This window comes from Vicia villosa, unplaced genomic scaffold, assembly GCF_029867415.1.
Source record: "Vicia villosa cultivar HV-30 ecotype Madison, WI unplaced genomic scaffold, Vvil1.0 ctg.000739F_1_1, whole genome shotgun sequence".
Lineage (NCBI taxonomy): Eukaryota > Viridiplantae > Streptophyta > Magnoliopsida > Fabales > Fabaceae > Vicia > Vicia villosa.
In genome coordinates, this window is record NW_026705330.1 from 717,794 (window position 1) to 744,300 (window position 26,507).

General features: G+C 37.0%; 1 protein-coding gene across 3 annotated transcripts; it reads right to left on the bottom strand.

Moving 5' to 3' along the window:
• Positions 1-1,154: 1,154 nt before the first annotated feature.
• On the bottom strand, positions 1,155-5,839 carry LOC131630798 (pentatricopeptide repeat-containing protein At5g43790-like). Of its 3 annotated transcripts, none has more exons than XM_058901545.1 (5): positions 3,334-5,839; positions 2,408-2,550; positions 1,954-2,066; positions 1,609-1,843; positions 1,155-1,498 (listed from the first exon to the last, which is right to left on the bottom strand). In XM_058901545.1, exon 1 carries the CDS (start codon positions 5,720-5,722, stop codon positions 3,935-3,937), a length of 1,788 nt encoding a protein of 595 aa, XP_058757528.1. In that variant the 5' UTR covers positions 5,723-5,839; the 3' UTR covers positions 1,155-1,498; positions 1,609-1,843; positions 1,954-2,066; positions 2,408-2,550; positions 3,334-3,934. The 3 variants fall into 3 exon arrangements, with proteins under 3 accessions (XP_058757528.1, XP_058757526.1, XP_058757527.1); XM_058901543.1 differs by having other exon boundaries at positions 2,408-2,563; XM_058901544.1 differs by lacking the exon at positions 1,954-2,066 and having other exon boundaries at positions 2,408-2,563.
• Between the last annotated feature and the right edge of the window lie 20,668 nt (positions 5,840-26,507).

A 26,507-nucleotide genomic window follows, 5' to 3' on the forward strand; every position in this document is an offset into this window, starting at 1 on the left:
CCCACAACTTTACCTCATAACTTGATTTGATTGGGTACTACAATCTTTTAGTTGTTGCATTGCAATGCAACTCTATTATGACATGGCAAATTTTTTAAATATTTAATTATTAAACTAATGGTACATGTGGAGAACTCAATAGAAGGAACTACCATTGGAGATGATCTCATACAATCGAAATAGGATGGTAGATATTTCAGTTTGATATTTACAATTACAAAACCAAATTAAAATTAAAATTAAGTTTTTTACAATTTATTTTCTTTTCTTATTTTATACATTGCTTCTAATTTGTTCATTTTTTCTCAGTTCAATTAAATTACCTAGCACTAAAATGAGAGTAAAGAAGACAAGATAATATGTTTACATATTGTTAACGAAATATGGTTCAATCATGCTATTTAGAGGTGATGGTGCCACCACGAGCTACAACAAAATTGATCAGGGCTTGTTGATGGTATTTTTTTAGAGATGGCACGAGGAGACTAGAAGTTTCCATCTATCGGTTAGGAGATGTCGATGACACTAGATGATGTGCCATGTTTGTGATTGTCTTCTGGACCATATCATACTGACCAGAACTGAAGCAGTCATACCCTATTTATCAAACGTTCTGAGACTAAGGCAGTAACTATATTATTGGTGTACTTGAATGAATAGTCGGTGGAAATGATGAGGAGCTGTAAAACTAAGCTAAGCCCTGTCATATTCAGATTTCACAATTTTTTCACAAAATAAGAGAAGATTATTGGTGTACATTATGATGTTTTTGTTTCTTAATGTCAAATAAGAACAGAGATCTTCTCAAAGGGAAGGAGTGAAAATACTTGAAAGAAAGGTGTTTCTTATTTTTGACAGATATTACATTTGAAAAAGAAAATTGACTTCCTATTGCAAATTTAATATGTTTGACCTAAACTCCTGAAAAACCTAATACAACAAAAATTCAAAGGAAAATGAGCTATAAAACATTTTCATGATAACAACGATGCACAAGTTGTGATCTCAACTGATTTGAGCTAGCTGAGGTAAGGATTAATTTAATTGGAGGTCATAAATTCAATTGTTTGCAAAGGAGAGATAAAAACTATACTAACAATTAACTACAGACAATTAACCGTTAAAAAAATAAATAAATATAATCATACACAAACTTTGATATTTCAACTTTCATTTCCAGTACAACATATATCTGAACAACAGCTGAGACAGCCATAGCATCCTAAACCAATACAAAGTTGAGAAATGCAGTTGCACACTGGTTGTTCATCTTGGTACAGACCTGAATGCAGCACATGCAACAGCAATGGTTGCAGAGGCTGCCGCAACAAGCTGTGGCTGCCTTAACAAAGATTTCAGCCCCATCGGGCAATTTCGTATCTTCAGCTCCTGGTGGAGTGTTCTCAGCAGTTGCAGTCAAGTTGCCAAAGCCTATGCCTAACTTTGGAAGCAAAAGCATTCTCTCACCTTGGACATTTTCACCTTTGTTTTTTGATACCTTTTTGTCATGATTTTCAAACAACAGTTAGAAAAGTTTCTATCATAACTACCAGTTATATTTAGTATCACATCATATATAGTTATCAATATCTGGTTTTTGATACATACTTTGGTTCCATCTGATTGCTTGGATTTCTTTAGCTGATCAATCTCGAGAATTCCCATACGTGTATACTCCGACAAAAAGCCAGTTTGTAAGCTTAGTTTTGCAATCTGCAAATTAAAGTGACGACGTGGCACAAAAAAATTAAATGGCTGAATAGCCGTCCGATCCAAATTTTGACCAGGAGAGAACATCAGTGTCATGTGAGAAACCTATGCTCCCAGCACTGTGCTTTACTTCCTGTGTAGTCAGGGAACAAAAGCACATCATTACATGTATGATTAATTGGTTATATTATACGTGAAATTTCAACTGCAATGCGACGAAAAATTGAAGAACCAAATATGAACCTTCGTGGGATTACTTGTTGTCTTGCACGTAATCTCACTACCGTTAACAGCATTCACATTTAATTGTATCTTTTCTTTTTTAGCCATTCTCTTCCCGGCAGGGTTGACAAAATCTGGAAAGGTAAATGGCACATTCACGTAGAACACATCATTGCAGCATGTTATCTTCTGGGACCAACTAATTTTAATTGATAAATTTGAACCACCATCTATTTGTTATAAACAAAACCAGTACAAGATAACATAACCAAATGGGTCTAGCTAACAATAACCTTCACAGCTATGAAGCATCAACACACTCAGACATGCATGAACACTAGAAACAACACTGATACTTAAACATCGACAATAATCGGTGTTGTGTCAATGTTGCTGACACGTGTTGGACACCAAACATGTCTTTAATCCGAGGTGTCAGTGCTACATAGTTCAGAATACATAAACTATATAATACCTGTGGTATAGTCAAAGTGAACACATTAGACTTGAGAAAGCCTCCTTCTTGAGTTCTGATGACGTTCTCCTTACCACCACTTTGGTCTTCCATATCAACCAGTTGAGTAGAATATGATTTCCTATGAACACTGACCTCCACACCTAGAATTGAACCCTGTTAGCCAAATTGTATCAGAACACAAAATCTGCAACATCTTTAAAAGTCAAAAAACATTATTCAAATGTAAAAAGTTCTTGAGTTACTATAACAAACTTATGAGTAAGATGTCAAAAACATTTGTTCATGAAATGTGATTGAATATATTTGGAAAACTAAGTGATTTGATTCAAGTATATTTTTTTCTCTCAATTCAAATTATGACTAATGAATTTCAGTTAAGATTGAATCAAACAGAAGTATTTAAGTTCAGTTCAAACAATATTTTATAGACAAAAATGCTTATAACCACTAGAAATTCACATACGCGCGACTTTGAGATTCAGGGTTTGAACTATGATGATGGTGTCAAACCTAACAATATTGACTTTTACCAGTAGAGCTAGGATTCTCAGACATATTAGACTATATTTTATTGACCTTCCAACTGAATTTTATAGAACCTCAGATATTAATTTTTAATAATTTTTAACCAAAAAATTATGAAGAATATATTGACATACACAATTTTTAGCCAAAAAAATTATTAAGAATATATTGACATACACAATTTTTTAAAATATATTCGAATATAAATCACTTTAAAATCAACTCATTTTCAACCTTAATCAATTCTACAAAATTAACTCCTTCAAAATCAATTCTGATCATCGCAGAACCAAACACACCCTAAGTTTATAACATTATAATCAGATTAATTTGGACAAATAATTAAAAAAGAAAATCCTATTTTCTTAAACATTGAGAATGCAGAAAAACGAACAAACCTGAGAACCCATAGGAACAGCCACAACACAATCACAAGACCGACTCCCCGTAACACAATGCAGCCTCCACGATCCCGAAACCTCAACAAGCGCCGTATCCAAACAACAATCCACCTTAAGCTCTATCGGTTAGGAGAACATATCATACTGACCAGAACTGAAGCGGTGAAACTGAAGGTGGATCTAACTAAGAGGAAACTGGTTAGGATGTTGAAAAGACCAAAGAGGCTAATGTACTGTTCAGCTTCTTGAAATATGAGTTCTAGAGACATTAAAATGCAGAAAAGGTTATATCAACATATCTAAACTATTATGATGGGTAAACAACAATCCAGCATAGATTCACATTAAACATTTTATATTATTTCAAAGGCTTACATGTTTATCTTAACATTTATAGTGATGAGTTACTTTTTCAAGTGCTACTGAAGGAGTATACTAGGGATGTATTTCAAGGTAGAATATTGATTATACATACAGTAAGTAAGTTTCTCATGCAACTATATGATCTTATAAATAAACTGAATTTCAAATGAATGTAGGAAACTATATATTTTCATTCAGGTACTAATTTTGCTGTGAGGTGAATTTGGAATCGTTATCACCAGTAATCCAGACAAGAACAACTCCCATCTTTAAAATGATGAAACCGATTTCGATCTCTAACTATAATATCTCTTCCATACACCGCCGATATTAGCTTGGTAAACGCATGACAATCGCCACAAACTCGAAGGTTCTTAATAATTCTTATAGGTAAACTCGAAGGAGACGCTATAAGAGCAAACGCTATGGCTAGTCTTTCACTATGGTAAGAAAGTACACCTTCCTTATCTTCCTCTTCTACATCAAACAAAACATCTGATGTTCTCGCATTGTGACCATATTCTTGTAGTCTTCTATTAATCTCCACGATCTTCAAATATATTTCTTTTGAAAACGGATGAGTTTTGTCACCTGTAAGAAACTCATGCATGGCACCATTTATCTCGACTAGGCTAAAACCCGGCAATTTGTTAACACCATGAAGTTTCATCAACATTCTCACCCTCTTCACATCGTTCCACCTTGCAACACTAGCGTACATATTCGACAAAAGAACATAGTTTCCGCTAGTTTCTGGTTCCAACTCTATTAACTTTCTGAGAGCAAGTTCTCCCACATCTAAATTTCCATGAAGTCTTGCTGCACCAAGTAAAGACCTCCAAATTACCGCGTTTGGTTTCATCGGCATATCTTGTAACCAATCCTCTGCTTCCTTTAACCGCCCAGCTCGACCCAGAAGATCAATCAGGCAACCGTAGTGTTCAACTTTCGGTTCCACCCCATGAACCTCCTTCATGGACTTGAAAATCTCCAACCCTACTTCCACTAATCCAACATGAGAGCAAGCAAACATTGTAACCACAAACGTCGCATCATCAGGAACTAAACCCTTTAATTTCATCTTTCTATAAAGCTCAACCGCTTGATTCCCATAACCATGAATAGCAAAACCCCCAATCATTGCATTATAACAAAACGTATCCCTATCTCTATCAGACATTCTATCAAACACCTGACATGCAAGATTCAAACACCCGCATTTCGAATACATATCAACCAAAGCAGTTCCAACAAACCTATTCACCATAACCTTATTCCTCAGCACAAAACAATGAACCCAAAAACCATGACTAAGAGCACCTAAACTAGAACAAGCACTAACCAATGCAACAATTGTAACTTCATTAGCTCTTACTTTAGCCACTTGCATATCGTGAAACAAACACAAAGTTTCTAAGGAAAAATCAGCATCATCAAATCTATTCACACTATTTGCATAAGCACTCAAAATAATATTCCATGTAGCCAAATCAGGTTGATCAATTTGATCAAAAAGATATCTACACAAACACAATTTCCCATATTTAGCATAGAAATTAAGCAAAGAGCCTTGAACAAAAAGATCAAAGGGTGGTTTCAGAAACTTCAAAACATGAGCATGAAGCAATAACCCATATTGAAACCATGATGGGTTAGAACAACAAGCCTTCAAAAGTGAAGGAAAAGTGAAACTATTAGGTTGAAGATTTTTGTGTGTGAGAATTTTACTATAAAGTGAAAATGCTAGATTGATTTTATTATCATTATTTTGATTAATCAATGATGAAATGAGTGTGTTGTAGAGGAAAATTGATGGGTTTGGGATGTGATTGAAGATGGTGAAAGCATAGGATAAACTGAATTTAGAGGAAATGTTGATGAGGTGACTGAGGCAATATGTTTGAAGTGAAAGACCAGTTGTTATGATTTGGGCATGGATTTGCTTAAGGTTGTTGAGGTTGTTGCATTTTTGTTGTAGTGTTTGGAGTGTTGGGTGGTTGAATATGTGGTTTTTGGGTTTCATGCAATTAACTGAATTTACCGGCGACAGTTACGGTGATGAGTTTTGAAGACGGTGGTGGGAGGAGGTGGTGGTGGTGGTGAATTTGAGTAATTTTCAAAGCGGTGCTGAGGAAAAGGAGTGACGTAGTCAGAACGGCGAGGAGTTATAACCAAAAAAATTGGTTTGGATATCAAACCGGTGCCTGTTCTAAACCGGTTTAGAACCAAACTGAATGGAGTAGTTTTACTTAGAAACCAGATACACTTTTTCATCATTTTATTTTGATTTTATTGTTTTCGCTCTCTTTAAAAAAAAAAAACTAGTTGTTCATACCTTTGTTCAATATTTTATATATTTAGTTTGCACATTCTTTTATGATTATGTGGCGCCATATCTTATAAGTTTAATATGCAGTGTTTTAAAAATCGGACCGGACCGGCCGGTCGGACCGGGAACCGACCAGGTAACCGGTCTGGTTCAATAGTCGGATCGGATATGCCATTAAATCGGTGGGAACCGGTGAAAACCGGAAAACCGGTGGTTTAATTGTTTTTTTTTTAACTTTTTTTTAAAAAATTTTAAACTTTTTTTTTAACATTTTTTTAAAACTTTTTTCTTAAATTTTTTTTTAATATATTTAGTAGTGTATTACTTAAATAGCATTCTCACATAGTTTTTTTTGTTAGTGACAAATTAAAAACTTTATTGTCTATTTGTTATCTTTGCTAATAATTTTTCTTAAATAGCATAAACATATTGAATTTTATTTGATTTTCTTTTTAGGAGGATCCTATTTTGAATTAAATTTGGTACATATTGGAGTTATTTTGTTATAAACTATTCAATTAGATTATGTTGTAATTAGACTTTGTTTAGATTATGTTGTAATTAGACTTTGTTTGCAATTAGACTTTGTAATTTTTTACTATTTTGTTATGTGTGATACCTTTATTTAAAATTTGAATTTAAGTTATAAAATTGTGAATTTATGATATGATATTTTTAAAAAATTTAAAAGCTAGTTATATTTTTTTAGAGACTGAATCATCCGGTTCGACCGGTTTTATACCTATATAATGGCAGGTCTATTTAACCGAGTTATCCGGTTTAATCCGGTTTGGTCGTGCGGTTCGACCAGTGACCCAGTGGTTCGACCGATAAACCAGTGACCCAGTACCTCACCGGTTTGATGACCGGTCCGGTTTTTAAAACACTGTTAATATGTCATATTTTTTAAAAAAACTAAAATTAATTTTATAATATTATTTAAAAATAAAAAGAAAAAAAATATTTTTAAATTTTCTTAAAGAATAATTAAATCATTTTTTAATCATTTTAAATTAGTATATTTTATTGAAATTTTAGGTAATTAATTAATTATAAAAAAATATTAAATTATATATGCAAAATATACTTTTAACATCAAGATGAATCAAACCCTGTCCTCCATGACCACATCATATAAGTTTACCATGTCATATTTTAAAAAATAAAAATTCATATCCAAAATTAAGTATCAGAACTAAATCTCTGTCTTGATTATCTCTGAACTATCTCTAGAAGATATCCAGAATTAAGTATCAGAACTAAATCTCTGTCTTGATTATCTCTGAACTATCTCTGGAAGATATCCAAAATTAAGTATCAGAACTAAATCTCTATCTTGAATGAGTGTCAGAATTAAATCGTTGACTTGATTATCTCTGCACTATATCTAGAAGATAATGTTCATTTGATTTGTAGGAATAGACTGAAAAAGCAACATTAGTTTTATGCAATATTGTGATGCATGTATTATAATGTGTTTTTTGAAATGAATGAGAGTGTTATACATATGCCTTGGGGTACATGATGTATGAATGCAAAATGTCGTTAACGACGATAGCAAATGGTAGTAGCGTCTGGCGGGGAAAATAAATCCCTGACTGTTGCAGAGAATACGGAGTACAAGTCTTCCCATTCTAGTAGGAACTCCCGCTTCATGCTCGAGGATATTTAGTTGGAGATCTTTAACTTCTGCTTGGGGATGGGAGTGATTTGAAAAATTGATTTTGACGTACCCTGACCGGGATAAGTGAGGTGAATAACCCTATTTTGGAGAAAAGAAAAATATCGATGAACCGGAAGTGTTGAAGATGTAAACTCCGTTGAGGAACTAAGTCTATGTTGGGAAGAGAGCATTTGTAGATATCTTTTCGAGGATTACCCTGTGGGGATATGATCCTGTGAAACCGGCACTTTGGGAAGGCATTGATGCTTTGAACATTGCCCTCAGTGGTTATAGTAACTGCCATTCCTGAACTTGTATTGATTAGGACACACCAATGAGTATTAATCGAAGTTTCTGACAGGCCTTGCATAGCTTTGCCCAAGCTAGTAGGGAATTTGAAGAGATTTGCCTTATGAGGACCTTATGCGATGTGTACTATGGATGACATGCCCCTGGTACCCATAGACTTAGTATGATGCCCCTGATTGTTTGGCATTTTGAGAGATTCTTGGAATCTTGACCCAATTGTCCTAGATCGATTGGATAAAACATGTCATGCCCCTTGTATACATGGCTTCTGGAGTGATCTTGTCTGTCGGGATAACTGTTAGTCATTAGTCATACCCTGTGCAGATTCTTCCTGATGCTAACATTTGAAATTATGTAGCAGAATATGTTTAATAATGAGTTCATAAGGTGCAATGCATATGTCTGTCTTGATTTTTGAAAAACTGTAAAACAAAAGATGTAAAAGCGTGATATTTGTAAAAACGTGATATCAACTCAGCATTATGGCAAACCTTAAGGAGTCAAGATACCTTTTGGTGACAGTATGCTTTCGAACTAACCATGCTTAAGTTAGGAATTTCAAGGGTTGTAACGTGGCTTGGTTCTCGGTTTAAGAAACAAAGGATAATGGCTCAAAGTTTATTTGTACCCATCCCAATCTTCGTGATGTTCTTCGATCCTATGCTCAGTTAACCTTTCGTTTAAGTCCTAGCAGAGCTTGAAGTCGTAACACTGACATTTGATGATGGTTAAAGTATTGGAAGTTTATTTGGGTAGGCAGTCATCCCTTTTTTTTTGTAATGTTTTCTTTTGTCGAGGATTCGTAGTGACCTCTTTTTTGACTTTGTTATCCCTTAACTTTTGCCTTAACTGTTTATTTTGAGGTTACAGTCAGCGGGATGTTTCGGTTTTTGATAAGTCTCCTTCATAGGTTTTGATTTAACAGTTTTTTCTTTTTTAAAGATGTTGACTGCCTGATTCAATGATTATAGGAGCTCATCACTAATTATGTAGAAGAAATGTTGGCATAACTAAGTTAACTGAGTAACTACCCTGCCCAAGTTATGATCAAGGTTTTAATCTGTACGAGAAAGAAAACTTCTACTTCTTAGGCTTAAAGGGGTTGACGAGGGATTAACATCCTTATATCTCCACTGTTTAGGAATTGAAACAATGTCTGTACATCGTCAACACAGTCTGTTCAAAAGCATATTGTGTGAGGTTGCGGTATCATTTTTGTCATCCTCCCTCAAAAGGCTTACAGCTTAGTAGGAGTTGAATATCACAAAACAAAAACAAAGTAAAGACAAGTTTAAAATGAGTGATAGCGAAATGATTAATTTAAGACAAACATATGCAATGCACTGATGATGATTATTAAAATAGATAATGTCTATCATGAGTCAAATGTTTAAACAAACAGAATAGAAATTGCAAATGAAAGTAAAACTAATGATCTGAAAGTCCACCCTTCTAGACATCCCCAGTATTAGCAATCTTGTTATGATTAGGCATTGGAGTAGTGATCACATTAGGAGTCTCAGGAGGGTCAAACTCAATTTCCCGAACATCTATCATATCATGGATCTTGTTTTTCAATGGCCAACAATCGTTCGTATCATGTCCAGGGCTATTGGAGTGGTATGCACACCTCACATTGGGCTTATAGCTAGGAGCGGAGGTGTTAGGATTCTTAGAAGGGTCCCTCGGAGTAATCAATTATGCCTTCAGCAGATGTTGTAATGCTTGAGCCAGCGACATATTGATTTTTTTGAACTGACGCCTAGGCGGGTCTTGCTTGTTTTGACGATTTTGTCGTGGCGCCGGTGTGGAGATCAGAACTGCCCCAACAGATTGGTCACGATTGCTCTTTTTCTGACCATACACAACATTGGACTCTGACTTCCCATTGAATGGCTTTTTTGTAGTGCCTGAGGGTGTAGCCACTTGAATCTTACCACTTCAAATGCCACTCTCAACACGCTCTCCAGTCAGTATCAAGTCGGTGAAACCAAATGACGAACTTCCAAGTAAGTGACTATAGAAAGGACCCGTCAGTGTGCTCATAAACTTATCAACCAACTCTCTGTCAGTCAAAGGAGGTTAAACTCTGCCAGCCAGGTCTCTCCACTTCTGAGCATACTCTTTGAAACTTTCTTTCGGCCCCATAGACATACTTTGTAGTTGCATGCGGGTTGGCACGGGGTCAGCATTGTATTGGTATTGCTTGTAAAAAGCAGTTGCCAAATCTTCCCAAGTATGGATGTTGGTACCTTCCAGTTGATAGTACCATTCCAGTTGCTGTCATACTTTCTTGAAAGAAATGGATCCAGAGCTTCTTGTCAGCAGTGTGAGGCTGAATCTTCCTCACATAGGACAAGAGATTCCATCATACTTAGCAAAGGTCGGAGTCTTGAATTTTGGAGGAATGACAACCCCTGAGATGAGGCCTAGTTCTTCAAAATCCAGCCCAGGTACTTTCTGAATTTCCATGGCTTTCCTACGCTCTTCTAGCAACTTGTACTTGTCATCAAGATGTTCATCCTCATGGTTGTATTCCTCTTCTTCCTTAGAGGGGTTGACAGAATCATGGTTGCTTTTCGCATAAGTTTTGACACTAGCGTCGTCATTTTGTTCATTGTCATCCTCTTCGGAAACCTTGACTTGTTCAGCTTTCTTGAGTGGTCCTCGGAATCTTATTCCCATGTTAAGGACACCCATAGATCTTCTGGGCTTTTTCTCCGTCTTGGTCAGAAGAGTTTTCAGCTCGTCTTGCCCCTTGGACAAGTTCAGAATCAAAGCTTGGAATTGGAAATTCTGAGCTTAAAGGTCTTTGACTGACTGCTCGAGATTCATGATGCTGAAATAAACAGCGAGAGCGGATGAGAAACCTGTGGTGGAAACCAGTTATGCGATGTTATGAAATGCACATGCAATGTTTTCAAGGATCTATAGGAATTTAGTTAGCAACATTAGAAACGGATTTGGTCGCATCTTCGTTTGAAGAACTCTGATTCTTGGATGTTCTTCTATGGGAATCAAGCTCACCATATCCAGTGGGTCATAGCCTCCGATTCAGGATACTTGTAATTCTGAATTTTGAAAGCGTATGGCTAGAGGAAAATAAATCCTCTTGCCCCTTGATAGGTACTGTGCTTTTGAATTGGAAGACATATGGCTAGAGGAAAATAAATCCTCTTGCCCCTTGATAGGAATTCAGTTCTTGATAAGAGCACCTCAAATTGTGCGCCCTAAATCCCTAAGATCCTTGAAAGGGTTAGTTAACATGCTATGCTATGATGTCATGATGTCATGCGAATGTAATGCATCAGGCAAAACATAAGATAACAAGGACAAATGAGTCCTACACACAATTCCTGCAAGGAAATTGAAGGGTTAGTAGCACACATAAGCAAGTCACACAAGTTAAAGGCTTGCGTGAAGTCCACAGGTAAGTACCCTCCCCACTGAAGTTTAGTTGGCTCAACCTGTCCTATATAAAGATCGGGTTCTAGGGAGCTCATATCATTGACCTTTCTCGAAGGAACTATTTTAGTTCAGCAATCAAATCACCGATCGAAAACGTCTGAAAGTCTAGTCCATATGAGTGTAGCTTCGAGTATCAACCAACTTCGGTCGGAACAAAGCCAGCCATCTCGCTACTTTCTAAAAGGCCAAAGTCAAATTCAACTAGGGTTCTAAGGGCAAATTAGTGTTAAATGACGCTACATGACAATCAAATGTTTCCTCAAGTCGGATCCTAAGGAACATCGGAACAAATCCAAAGTGTCGTACTAACGATGGCTACCATATCAACCATATCGGTATACGCCATACAGTCTCCTTGGACTCTTGGCATATACCTAAGGTAGACTAGATCCGGGTGTAGGATCTTTCACACAACAATATACCCCAACAGCCTTTGAAGTATAAAGCAAGCAAGTCAAACAATTTTAAAGTGATCCTAGCTCTAAGGTAACCTCTCTTTTTATAAGTGTCCCCAGCAGAGTCGCCAGTTTTGTAATACGGTGGGAGAACTGACTTTTTTAAAATGTTGCGGATAGCAAGAGTCGCCACCGACTTTTATTTTATCCAATTGGAAAGGCTAAAAGAACAGGAAAGACCTTTTTGAAAGAGATTGAGTTCCTGGGGTAGGTTATACAAAGGGAACGTGTAAGCACTCTTTGTATCCATGGTTATCCATGGGCTCTTAATTGCTTAGCTCACTCTTTTTGTTTGTTTGAAAGGTGTCGTGTGTGTTTATAAAATATTTTGAATAAGGACTTTAACTTGTAAATAAGTGTAGCCTTTTGGAAATCGTTTTGGAAAGAGAGTGTAAAAAGCATTTTGAATTTTGAATTGATTGTGAGAAAGCAGTTAAGAGCCACCTACCCTAAGTTTGTCTTTCTTGTTCTTTAAGTCTTTCGTTTGAAAGGGCTATCCATACCATAAGGAGGGTAGGAAGTCCTTTCATTGGATGTACGGGTCATCGAGGGTCATCGTTTTCCATAAGTCTATCCATATCATAAGAAGGGCAGGAAGTCTTTAGGAAAGGATGAGAATAGTCATTTAGGCAACCAATAAGGATACCTTACCATACGAAGGGACTATCATCATTTATCGAGGCAACATCGAGGGACGAGATCATTTTTTTGTAGGCAACTCGAAGGGACTATGATCTTTATTTCCAAGGGACTATGATGATTTGAATCGAAAGCAGCATTTGCTAAGGTATCCCTACGCTCGAGGGACTTGACTATTATAATCGAGAAGGCAGCATAAGAGGAGTTACCCTAAAGGAGAGTGGGTGCAACAATCACGTGAATTGAATTCAAATATTTATCTTGCATTAGGTGAACTAAATTCGATTAATTGTTGCCACTCCCTACTTTACTAACCACGCAGTTAATATAACAGAAAAAATAAGTAGTTATAATATGCGGAAAATAAAGAGCAGAAAAGTAAATCCTAATTACTATTACATTTAAAACGAATGAGCGACCTATACACCTTCTAGAATTTTAAATGACAGAAAATTAAATAATTGAATAAAAGGCAAAAATTAAATAAAGGCAAATTAAATAAAAGCAGAAAATAAGAGGGAAAAATTAAACAGAGAGCATTCGGCAATCAATGGAATATGAAATGAGAAGAGAAATTGCGCCTTGAAAGAAAATAAGGGTTAGAGATTTTTATGGTGATAAATTTTAAATCTTGAGGATTAGTGAACAAACCTAAAAATAAAATTAATGGTTAAAAGTCTTATGGCTAAAAATCCTAATGACAACATTCACCTAAGGAAGAAACCTAAAAAACCTAAAATTATAGTTAAATTAAACCTAAATATTTAATCTAATCCTAATTAATTAAAACTAACCCTAATTAACTTAATTATTAATTTATTTAACCTAAAATTAACCTAAATATTAAATTATTTAACCTAATTAAAAATTAGAACTAATTACCTATCCTAATTAATTATTTATCCTAATTAATCTAATTAGCTAAAACTAATTAACAAACTAAACAAAAAAACTAAATTTGCTAATGGTATTAATTAATGGCTAGCTAAAGAAGGAAATAATAAATAAGAACAAACAAAAGGAAAATAAAAATAAAGAAAAGGAAAAGAGCCTGGGCGTTGGGGATCCAATGTGTGCGTGACCTGGAGGTGCACCGTAGAGCATCATTTTGGAAGCATCAGATCGCCTGTCCAGGAGATCTGACGGCTGGTGAGATGGGGCGCGTCGTATCACCACCAAAGTGAGGTGCACAGGACCTGGAACTAATGTGTGGTAAATAAATTGTCAAAAAATAACGTCTTGGGCGAGAATCGAACCTAGGTTTCAACGTTGCCTGTCCACCACACGCCTGCCAGCCGCGCTGCGTACACAATTTGTTAATTATTCCATTGAAAACATGAAATACGAAAAACAATTATTATGATAATTTTAAAAAGAAAAAAGAAAAGAACGCTCTGTCTGAAACAGACGAATCAAGTGAGGAGAGAGGGACTTCAAGCTTTGACCAACCAATGACACTGTGGGAGTAAGCCTCGCATGCGTTGACCATACCTGGGTGCATTCAAACCGCCATTCGAGGAGGTCTTACTCTTCTTCTCCGACGAAGCAAAAATGGTGGATCCTACAAACACGATGAAAACGAGCAAAAAAAAATAACCCAGGTACACTAATTAAAGGGTTACAATCTCAATGGAACTGTTACTTTGGCCTGAAACGCCCTGTAGCTAGGGGTTTGAAGCTCCCTTCGTGCCCTAATAATGGAGAAGCTCTGTTTAGGCCTTTAAACTCTCATGTAACACGTCCAACCTGTTCTAATGTAAGCCCTGAACATACTTGTGCACACAAAATTAAGTAACAAGGCGTAAACATATGGATTCGAAGTTTCACATAACTCACCTCCGACGAAGCTTAAACGACGGCATTCTGGACGTGCTTGGCCTTGCTTAAGGATGCAATTAGACCTTTGAGAACCTCGGGAGGCTGATAGAGTGACCATATGCCATTAATATTTGCTGCAGAATTGTTTTTTGATTATGCCCTAGTTTTGAATTTTTTCATCTCATGAAACCCTATTCTCCGTCTGCATCTTCCGTCCCCTTTGTGGCTGCAGAATGTTGGTTATATATGGAGAGTAATTTAGGGTTACCAAATGGGCTTGGACATTGGTCATGAGAAAGTTTGATTCTTGATTGAAAAATATATATGAAACTTCCTATTTTGCCTCAAATCTCCTACCAATCAAATATTTTCGAAATTGCTAGCCTTTAATGAGTATCTTGGATCTCAAGAATGCTGAATAACAAACCTTGCACTTAATGATTTGAATCTTGTATTTTATTTTAATTAAAATTGAATTTAATTGAATTAATCCAAAAATAATTAAAATAAACAAAGGAATGGCGTGCCATTGGGCTTTAGAAACTCTTGGCTACTTTAGAAATAGGTTTGAATCAAAGAAATATAGGCCCATTAGCCAAAAATGCAACTTCCATCACTTAGGTTTTCAAGCATTTTCTCAAATTTCCCTAACTTGTGCAAGTCATAACTCATTCATTATTTATTATATGAAGATGTTCTAGTACTTTTTGAGGATTTATCTTGAAGATATGGCTCCTGACAAAAAATAGCTTTTTGCGAGCTTCTAGAAGGACCTGTAATGTTTTTGCTCATATCTCTCAAAAGATGCATTTCTTGACTTTGGGCCCAACTTAAAAGTTGTATAGAATTGAATTTTCTTGAGAATGATTTTTTGTTGGGAAATTTCTGATAAAGTATGAGAGATATATGATCAGTCAAAGTTGGGTTGACTTTCTCCTAGAAACCCTAATTTAGTAACTTTAAGTTTGGATGATTTTTGAGCTTTCCTTGATGAATCATGATCAATCTTTGATCAAATGATGAATGTGACTTAAAAATATTAATGTTGACCAAAAATCAAGAGTTTTGACTGTAATTTGACCATAGTTGACTTTTAGGCCAAACTAGTCGACTGTTGTCCATTTGAGCAGTTGACTGAGCAATCTTGTGAATCAGAGCTTGAAAATTGGTGTGAGGATTCTTTGAGGCATATGAGAAGCCATGAAGTCCACTTGAGGTATCAGAACCTGATTTTAGCTTGAGAGAGGCAAAACCCTAGTTGGAGGCTTGTTGCTTATGAGATAGGTAAGTGTGCCCACTCCTTGCACAGTCTTTGAGTAACTGAAGATCATATGAGTCAATATATATTGAAATATGATGGGCAAATTTTGGGGTATTGATCGATCACCATTTTACACTTAATTTCATCATGAATTCGACACACAATCATCATGTTTGGTAACACTTTTTGTTTGTTTTCAAATGTTTTCTTTAATTTATCTAGTTGTAGTTTATTTGTTTGAAATTTGCTATTGTGCCATTTTCATTGTCAATTAGGTGCTTTTGATCTCGTTTGGTAATGGTTCCGGGTTAGCTTTGGATGGATGAAAGATCGCATGTCCAAGAAGTACGCAAAAGGGAAGCAAGGAGCAAAAAGGAGTAAAGAGGCAAAGGCTGACACGGTCTGCCCGTGTCACCTGACACGGCCGTGTTAGGCCTCCCGAAACATTGTTCCCCCAAGACCAGAACCTGACACGGTCTGCCCGTGTCAAGTGACACGGCCGTGTCAGCTGTGCGGACAGAATTTCTGAATTTTATGTTTTTACGAATTTTAAGTCTCGGGGGAAAACTGGGTATTCTGGCTGGGATCTGAAAACCTAGAGAGGTTAAAAGTGATTTGAGAGACAAGGAGAAGACACTTTTAGAGATCGTACGATAGAATTCCAGAGAAGAGAAAGATAACTTCATCAAGGTTTTGGAAGACGAAGAGATTCAACGGTGGACACCATTGAAGATCAGAGTTCTCCTAATCTTTGTAATGTCTAAACTTGTCAATTTTGGTTTCTTGAATATTATGAGAGGCTAAACCCCCCAATGCCAGAGGGGTGTCCCTGATTTGAATTGTAATGACTATGATCTTCGTATTTCTTTAATCAAGTATTCGTATTATGCAATTTAATTGTCTAATGTTTTTATGCCTTCTTTGTTGGACAAACAAGGATTGATCTCCGATTAACAATTTGTAGGACTATGATTGTTAAGGTTTTTAGGCAATTGAATCTGAAAATATCACCTAGGGCTAGGGATACCGTAAGGTTATTTGAACATTCTTGATTATTTACATCTTTGGTTTACAAACCTATTTTCTAAGGACTTAGGCAATAAGATTGCAAACCAAAAGGTTTTCACTAAGGACTTAGGAAAACACCCTTAAGAACAAATAGTTGCATCATATGAACTTGTTAAAGAGATCTTCTTACAGAGTCATTATAAGGCAAATCATACACTTACCTTGACATTGCTCTAAATTTATATATAAAAGTTCAACTTTAATTTCAGCTTATTTTTATTATTTTAACTTATTTCGTTAATAATTAAAACAACACTCCTATGCTCTTTTGTTTAATTGACTTAGCATAATAACTTGTATCTACGCAATCCTCGTGATCGATACTTGGGGTAAAACCCATTATAACTACACCGGTGAAAATAGTACACTTGCTACTTTTCCGATCAAGTTTTTGCCATTCGGGTTATGTAATGCCCCGGCCACATTTCAAAGATGCATGCAGTCTATTTTTGCCGATATGCTTGAGAAGCATATGGAAGTATTTATGGATGACTTCTCGGTTTTTGGTAAGTCTTTTGATAATTGCTTAACTAACCTTGCTCTTGTTTTAGAAAGATGCCAACAGACCAACTTAATCCTCAACTGGGAGAAGTTCCACTTCATGGTGCGTGAAGGTATAGTTTTGGGTCACAAAATTTCTCATAAGGGAATAGAAGTTGACCAAGCAAAGATAGAAGTCATAGCAAAATTGCCCCCTCCCATGAATGAAAAAGGTATTCGAAGTTTCTTAGGGCATGCGGGTTTTTACCGTAGATTCATAAGAGACTTCTCTAAAATAGCCAAACCTTTAACTACACTTTTAGTTAAGGATAAAGCCTTTATTTTTGATAAAGAGTGTGCCGTAGCATTTGACACAATAAAGCAAAAATTAGTGTCGGCACCAATTGTTGTAGCCCTGAATTGGTCTTTACCCTTTGAGATCATGTGTGATGCAAGCGATATTGCAGTAAGGGCGGTTCTAGGACAGCGTAGAGAAAAATTATTACATGTTATTTACTACGCTAGTCATGTGTTGAACCCTGCACAAATGAACTATGCAACTACCGATAAGGAGTTGTTAGCGGTTGTTTATGCCTTTGATAAATTCAGGAAATATCTGTTGGGTTCTAGAGTCATTGTTTATACTAACCATGCTGCCTTGAAGTATCTTTTTGCTAAACAGGACTCTAAACCAAGACTGCTAAGATGGATCTTACTCCTTCAGGAGTTTGATGTGGAAATTCGTGACAAGAAAGGGTCTGAAAACACTGTGGCCGATCACTTGTCTCGAATGTCACCTATTGAAGAAACAGAAGATACGCGCCCAATAAAGGACGAGTTTGCAGATGAACATATCCTTGTTGTTATTGGTGTGCCTTGGTTCGCTGACTATGCGAACTATCTGGTAGGTGGTATTATCCCTGATGATTTTGACTATAACCGAAAGAAAAAGTTTTTACATGATTGCAGGTTCTACTTGTGGGATGATCCATTCTTATACAAGAAGGGACTCGATGGCTTGATTATAAGATATGTACCCGAGGAGGAACAAAAGGATGTGCTAAAAGCATGCCATGACTCTGAATATGGAGGACATTTTAGTGGTGATAGAACGGCTGCAAAGGTGTTACAATCTGGTTTATATTGGCCCACGTTATTCAAAGACGCTCAAAGCATTGTGAAAGAATGTGACAGGTGTCAAAGAACGGGGAATATCTCAAAAAGAAATCAGATGCCTCAGAAGGGTATACTTGAAGTGGAATTGTTTGATGTGTGGGGTATTGATTTCATGGGACCTTTTCCACCATCCTTTGGGAAGAACTACATCCTTGTAGCTGTGGACTACGTCTCTAAGTGGGTTGAAGCAGTTGCTCTTCCCACAAATGATGCTAAGGTGGTAGTGAACTTCCTCAGGAACAACATTTTCTCCAGATTCGGTGTACCCAGAACGCTCATAAGCGATGAAGGTACTCATTTCTTGAATAAGTTGATGGAGAATCTGCTGAAGAAGTATAACGTAAAGAACAAGATTGCAACAGCATACCACCCTCAGACTAGTGGTCAGGTAGAGGTATCGAATAGGCAAATCAAGCAGATTCTCGAAAAAACTGTTAACGCTTCGAGAAAAGATTGGGCTAAGAAGCTTGACGATGCATTATGGGCGTACAGGACTGCGTTCAAAACTCCCATAGGCATGTCACCCTATCAGTTGGTTTATGGTAAAGCTTGTCATTTGCCACTCGAGCTTGAGCACAAGGCATTTTGGGCCTCTAAATTCCTCAACTACGATACTGTAAAAGCCGGTGAGTCTCGTATTCTTCAACTACATGAGTTAGAGGAATTTCGAGATCAAGCTTATGAAAATGCAAAGATGTACAAAGAACAAACAAGGAAGTGGCATGATCAAAGAATCATCAAGAAGGACTTTTGGGAAGGACAACTAGTGTTGTTGTTTAATTCGAGGCTGAAGTTGTTTCCTGGAAAATTGAAGTCAAGATGGTCAGGGCCGTTTGTAGTGCACAAGATATTCCCACATGGTGCGATTGAAATTAAAAACCAAACCAATGGGGACATATTCAAAGTCAATGGACAGAGGTTGAAGCCTTATTATGCTGGGCGGGAGGCTGGATTAATTGATCATGTGCGTCTCACCTAATGAGGTGGACGTCCGTCGAGCCATGCGACGTTAAACGAAGCGCTGAGTGGGAGGCAACCCACTATTTTTGTTCGTAACAGTTTTTTTGTTTGTCTTATTGTTTTTGCTTTGTAGGTTGTCTTTGAAACAAAGCTACCAAGGAGTGAAAAGAGCAGAAAATCCAAGACGGAATTTTTTTTCTGAGAACAGTGCCTGACACGGTCTGACCGTGTCACTTGACACGGCCGTGTCAAGCTGTTCATAAAATTTGAAGATCAAAGAAAATTTTCCAGATTTGAACACGGTCTGACCGAGTCACCTGACACGGCCGTGTCACGTTGTTCAAATTTTTGTGGAGCGAGAAATTTTTTTCCAGGCTCGAACACGGTCTGACCGTGTTGGCTGACACGACCGTGTCACCGGGCCAAATTTTGAATTTTTTTTACTTCTTGCGTGTGGGTCCCGCGTGACACCCCACTTAAACCCTATTTTCCTTTTCTTTTCCCTCACTTTTCTCCATCTTTCTCTTTCTTCTTCTCTCTTCTCCCACACAAACCTACCACCTCCATTAAAACTCCACCATAAACCTTCATCTACCACTCTCAAAATTCGTTCTTTCCCCACACCCACTTCACAAAAAGTGTTTCATTCTTCGTTCTCCATCTACCTACGGTGACCGTTTTCACTAACTCGAATTTTTAGTTTTGTGAAATTTTCAGGTGCCCAAAATGCCCCCAAAGAATGATTCCAGAAGAAGACCAACCCAGGATGGATCTTCAAGACCACAAACCCGACCACGGAGGAATGTTGAACGGCCGGCTGAGCCTGACAACGGGAATGCTCATGGGATCACATTCATCCACCCCGCTCATGACGTCCGGTATGCAAAACACAAGGACCGACGGTTAATTCCGAACAGGTATATGTGTCCCTCTACTTTAGCTGAATTGGGATTGTCTGAAGATGTGCATAGGCTGTTGAATAAAATAGGGTTGTTAGACTTTATGGTGCGTGCGACACCAACTTATGAACGGATAACCTTAGAGTTCTTGAGTTCGGTTGAGTACGAGGTCCATACTGAGTGGGAAGGGCATCTTCCTATGTGCACTGGTGCAATCACATTTCAGTTGTTTCAGACACAACACCGGTTGACTTTAGAGGAATTAGGTGCTATCCTTAGCCTACCCGTTGATGGACCGGGTAAATTGCCTGGAAATTTTGTACCAGGAGAGTTTTGGGGAAAGATCCCCGAAACAGAATATATAGCTAAAGACGCGGAAGCCTCCCGGATTCACAATCCATGTTTTCGTTATGTGCAAAAATGTTTGGCTTATTCTATGTTTGGCAGGGGTGACAGTCAGTGAGTTATTTCGCAACCTGAACTTTTTCTTATGTCCTCTATGATCTCTGACACTCCGGTTAATGTGGCTGCTTTTGTGGCTGCACATTTAAGCAAGGTGGGAAAAGCTGTTTCTGGTGACATTTGTGTTGGAGGTATTATTACTCAAATAGCTAAATTTCTTGGCTATGACCCGGTGGTGTATCATCATGAGCCCGTAGCAGGTATGACCAAACTTGATATACTTGCTTTGATTAACCAGCTTGTGATACAGATGAAAGGTACTACTTACGAGTACAAAGTTGAGAAGACGGTGGTCTTGACCCTTCCAGACCCTTCACGAAGGTCCACCCTTAGCGAGGAGAATTGGCTCTATCGTGAACTTTTTAGGAGCAGCTTTCAGTTTCAGCCGAATGTTGAGAGGGAGCATATACAGGTAGAGACGGGTCAATCATCGCAAGGTGGTAGTTAATCTTCCTCTTTCACGAGTGAAGAATGGCAATTGATACATGGCGAATTTGCTGACCTCCGAGGTGAACAAGCACGCCAAGGTCTGGAATTACACCGTCAAGGAACTGAACAAACTCGTCAAGGTGTCATGATGACTGAAATGCACAGCATGATGCAACAATTGATGTTGCATTTCCCCCACCCTCCTCCGTAGTAAGATGCTCTGTAAGTCCTCTCTCGCGAGTACGAAAACATTGGGGACAATGTTTAGTGCAAGTGGGGGAGGGATTTTATCAGTATTGTTTTCTTGTTTTAGTATTTCATTTTAATTTGTTATCGTTTGAAGTTGTTTTTTTTAGTTGTATCAAAAGTGTAACAGGATGAAGATTGATGTCGAAGGCATGAGTTAATGAGTGGTGAATGGATGGACGACACAACCAAAAGCTAATTGCTCAAGGCACTTTGGAAGTGGATGTAGCCGAAAATGTCGGACGCAACGTGGTGAACGGAATTGAGCAGTTAAGTGACAAAATCAAGCCGGAAAGAGAAGTCACACGACATGAAGGGTGTGTGGAAGCTGCAAACTTATCCTACCTGGTGAGGAATATAAAAGGCCAAACACTTACAAAGATCACCATAAGAGTGAAATCAGGTATGTCTTTATCTCCCTAATTTTGGGTCTGTCCTACCAACACAATACAATTGTGAAATCACACAAGAGGCATTTGTTTGTTTTTCCTCATATCCTTGTTTTCCGCCATTGTTGTTTTGTTTTTGTCATATCCCTCGTTTCCCCCGTTGAGCCATTCCCCCTTGTTTGTTTTGTTTCCTCTCCATCCTTCATGTTTACCATTTTCGTTTAGCACTTATCGTTGTTTATCTCAAAACCATGTGAAAATTGTAAGTTTGGGGTGGTATATATATGAAAATAAAGGGGAAAGTGTGTAGAAAAATAAACAAAAGAGAAAAGAGAAATGGATGAAACACATAAAGAAAAAAAATAGAAAAAAAAAGAAAAAAAAAAGAGTTTGACACACTTGCCCAAAAAGAATTGAAAGACTTGGTGATTCTAACACTCGAAATTTTGGTGAATACAGAGAGTCTGAGAAGAAACCCCCACACACACATGAACACAAAAACGAGAGAAGTAACATAAGTGCAGAAAAACCATTGTGTACCCTCTCCTTGTTTATCCGACCTCCGCCTCAGCCCCATTACAACCCAAAAAGCCCTCAAATTGTGTGAATTCTCTTTGTGTAGTGAAAGTAGGATGTTCGCAAAGTAAAGGGTTGATATCGCATATTATGATCTGAGCGAAAAACACTCTAACCACGAGAGATTTTGTGAGAAGTGTGAAAAGTTTGCAGGTGAAATGCACCTTGATGTGAAGTGTGATGGACACCAAGGCGCGATAAGCCCCAAAAGCTGACTCAAGGAAGAGATTCAAGTTGCGAATGATATCGGCTATGTTGTGGTACAAAAATAAATTCAAGGTGACCATTGTTTGATCGCGTGCATCGCTTGGGGACAAGCAATGAGATAAGTTTGGGGTTGTGATCGGTCACCATTTTACACTTAATTTCATCATGAATTCGACACGCAATCATCATGTTTGGTAACACTTTTTGTTTGTTTTCAAATGTTTTCTTTAATTTATCTAGTTGTAGTTTATTTGTTTGCAATTTGCTTTTGTGCCATTTTCATTGTCAATTAGGTGCTTTTGATCTCGTTTGGTAATGGTTCCAGGTTAGCTTTGGATGGATGAAAGATCGCATGTCCAAGAAGTACGCAAAAGGGAAGCAAGGAACAAAAAGGAGTAAAGAGGCAGAGGCTGACACGGTCTGCCCGTGTCACCTGACACGGCCGTGTCACCTGACACGGCCGTGTCAGGCCTCCTGAAGCATTGTTTCCCCAAGACCAGAAGCTGACACGGTCTTCCCGTGTCAACTGTGCGGACAGAATTTCTGAATTTTATGTTTTTACGAATTTTAAGTCCCCGGGGAAAACTGGGTATTCTGGCTGGGATCTGAAAACCTAGAGAGGTTAAAAGTGATTTGAGAGACAAGGAGAAGACACTTTTGGAGATCGTACGATAGAATTCCAAAGAAGAGAAAGATAGCTTCATCAAGGTTTTGGAAGACGAAGAGATTCAACAGTGGACACCATTGAAGATCAGAGTTCTCCTAATCTTTGTAATGTCTAAACTTGTCAATTTTGGTTTCTTGAATATTATGAGAGGCTAAACCCCCAATGCTAGGGGGTGTCCCTGATTTGAATTGTAATGACTATGATCTTCGTATTTCTTTAATCAAGTATTCGTATTATGCAATTTAATTGTCTAATGTTTTTATGCCTTCTTTGTTGGACAAACAAGGATTGATCTCCTGTTAACAATTTGTAGGACTATGATTGTTAAGGTTTTTAGGCAATTGAATCTGAAAATATCACCTAGGGCTAGGGATACCGTAAGGTTATTTGAACATTCTTGATTATTTACATCTTTGGTTTACAAACTTATTTTCTAAGGACTTAGGCAATAGGATTGCAAACCAAAAGATTTTCACTAAGGACTTAGGAAAACACCCTTAAGAACAAATAGTTGCATCATATGAACTTGTTAAAGAGATCTTCTTACAGAGTCATTATAAGGCAAATCATACACTTACCTTGGCATTGCTCTAAATTTATATATAAAAGTTCAACTTTAATTTCAGCTTATTTTTATTATTTTAACTTATTTCGTTAATAATTAAAACAACACTCCTATGCTCTTTTGTTTAATTGACTTAGCATAATAACTTCTATTTCCTACGTAATCCTCGTGATCGATACTTGGGGTAAAACCCATTATAACTACACCGGTAAAAATAGTACACTTGCTATTTTTCCGATCAGGTATAACAGAAGGGGACTTGGAAAATCAGACTTCCTAATGCGATTATAAGTTTCCTTTGGCGTCTCATGAAAGGTGTTCTCCTAACTAGGACTAACCTGAACAAAAGAGGTATGTCTGTTGATCCTGTGTTCCCTCTCTATTTCTCTCAACCCGAGTCTGAGGAACACTTGTTCCTTAGATTCCATATGGTTAAGTTGTTATGGTTTGCTTCTCCCTTGGGTTTATGCATTCCAAATGGCATTGATCTTCGATGTTGGCCGGCTTGTGAATTGGCCAAAATGCAAGGATGACAAGGGCGCTATGCTAGTTTGCACTTCCCTGTGGAAAATTTGGCAAAGCAAGAATTTGATGTTGTTCAATAACAAGACCTTCATTCATGTGGAAGTGGTGCGCGATACTGTAGCTGCGATAGAGGAATTTTCAAGAGCGGATGATTTACCATTAGGATGCCTGAGTGCTGTGGGTAATCATCGAATGGTAAATCCTACTCGAACTGGGTTTTTATTTTTAGTGGATGCATGATGTTTTGACGATGGTTTCACAACTTGGGGCTGTATGGTTAAGATTGCTGATGGTCACACTTGTTTCAGTGTCTACAAGAGCCAACTTATGTCCATTTCTCACTGGTTGCTGAAGCTTTAGGGGTGCGTTGGGGGCTGGAGCTGGTTCAAGCTTTCAAGTGGGAGAACATCGTCATCGTCGCTGATTCTCTCTTTGTGGCGAACTACATCCATGGTCATTTGGTTTTGGCTGATATTGCCTTTGATGTTAAGGATGTATTAATCTCATTTCTTCTTTAATTAATGTTTATGTTGATTTTTTTAGTCGCAATTGTAATAAGGCCTTTGGGTCTAGAACCTGGTTTGATTGTATGCATACATTGCTTCCTTCTATTTGAATGAATTTCTATTTCCATAAAATAAAGATTCTTTAGAAATCAACTTGTTCAATGGTTTTTTAATGATAAAACACGTGTTTTTCTATGTGTTTTTACATTTACAATCAGACAATGTTCCATTTTATATGTATCTTAGTGAATTTGAATTTATTTGAGCATATGCAAGATCGTATTGAAGGGAAATCATTAATAATAATGACTAAACACAATAATTTAGTATTTAATTTCCCTTTGTTTTGTCGTTTAACAACCAATGGTTCAAGTGTGACCTCCAATCTAGTTTCATTTGTTTAGCTGCATGTTGATTTGGTTGACATCCTTTATACTATTTTGCTATTGATGAACACCTTGTTGACCTCTTCATCTGGCCTAGTATAAGTGTTTGCATAAGGGTTACCTTGTTGGCAACCGATTTGTTATTGATGACAATCCGACAAGTGTACCAAATCATTGAAAGTAATATCATGGTGAAAGAAACTAAGTATTGAAGATTGAAATTAATAAAGTTTAACAATGAAGAAGTTGAACAAATAGGTTTTTGAATTGGTTGAAAGATATAACACTAAATACTATGATTTATAAAACTATTGATTACCCAAATGTCATGGAGAACTCATTACTCAAAAAATATATTTAGCTATTCATGATGCAATTACACATTATAACAAGGTTTGAGAAAACTTACAAAAACCATACAAGATAATTGAGTTCCAATTGTGAAAAAAGGCAGAAACTAGAAAATGTTGTTCAATTCAAATTCAGAACTCCTTCCTTATAAAAGAGGTGTTTGGCTATTCATGATTCATTTACACATAATAACAACATTTGAAAAATATTACAAGAATCATACAAGAAGATAAGTGAATTCTAATATTGATAGACTCTCCATTGGCTTCAAAAAGACTATGCAAATATTGCTCTTCAATTCAAATTCAAATTCAAATCACCTAGTTTTTGCCATAAGTTTAACATATTTGCTAACGATTCTTCATTAGGTTAACATGTCATAGCTGAGTGATTCGCAAATTGTATCACAATCAAATCCAATCATGATAATTCTAGTTAGTCACTTATTTATTTAGGTTCAATTTTCATGGTAAATTTGTATTCAATCATGTAGATTTAGTAAATCAAGTTGTATTCAATCTTGTGGGTCGGATGTGTAAAATTAAGTCTTTGTTTTGTTCTTGGTGCATGAATCTTGTAGCTTTTCCATTGAAATCCTTTCCAATTGAATTTATGCTTGATGAAAACGAAGTTGATTATGTTGTATATAACCACCAATTTGTAGATCTTTTGGTTAGTTTCTTAGAATCCTCTAAGAACCTTATCTATAATTTACTCGAGGGTGTATACGCATATGAGCGATATGGAGTTATATTTTCTCCATTGGAGATGATGGAAAAGCAACACTTTTGCATTAATATAATATTTTGCAAAGTTATTATAATTTTTTATGTTTTAACTTTGATCTCCCAAGAAAACAAAATCAATTTTTCATATGTTCAACACACAATGCTCAAAGGCATTATCTCCTCTAAAGATACTACTTGTAAGTGTAATGAACCTATGGACTTTCACTACAAGAGAATGTCAGATTA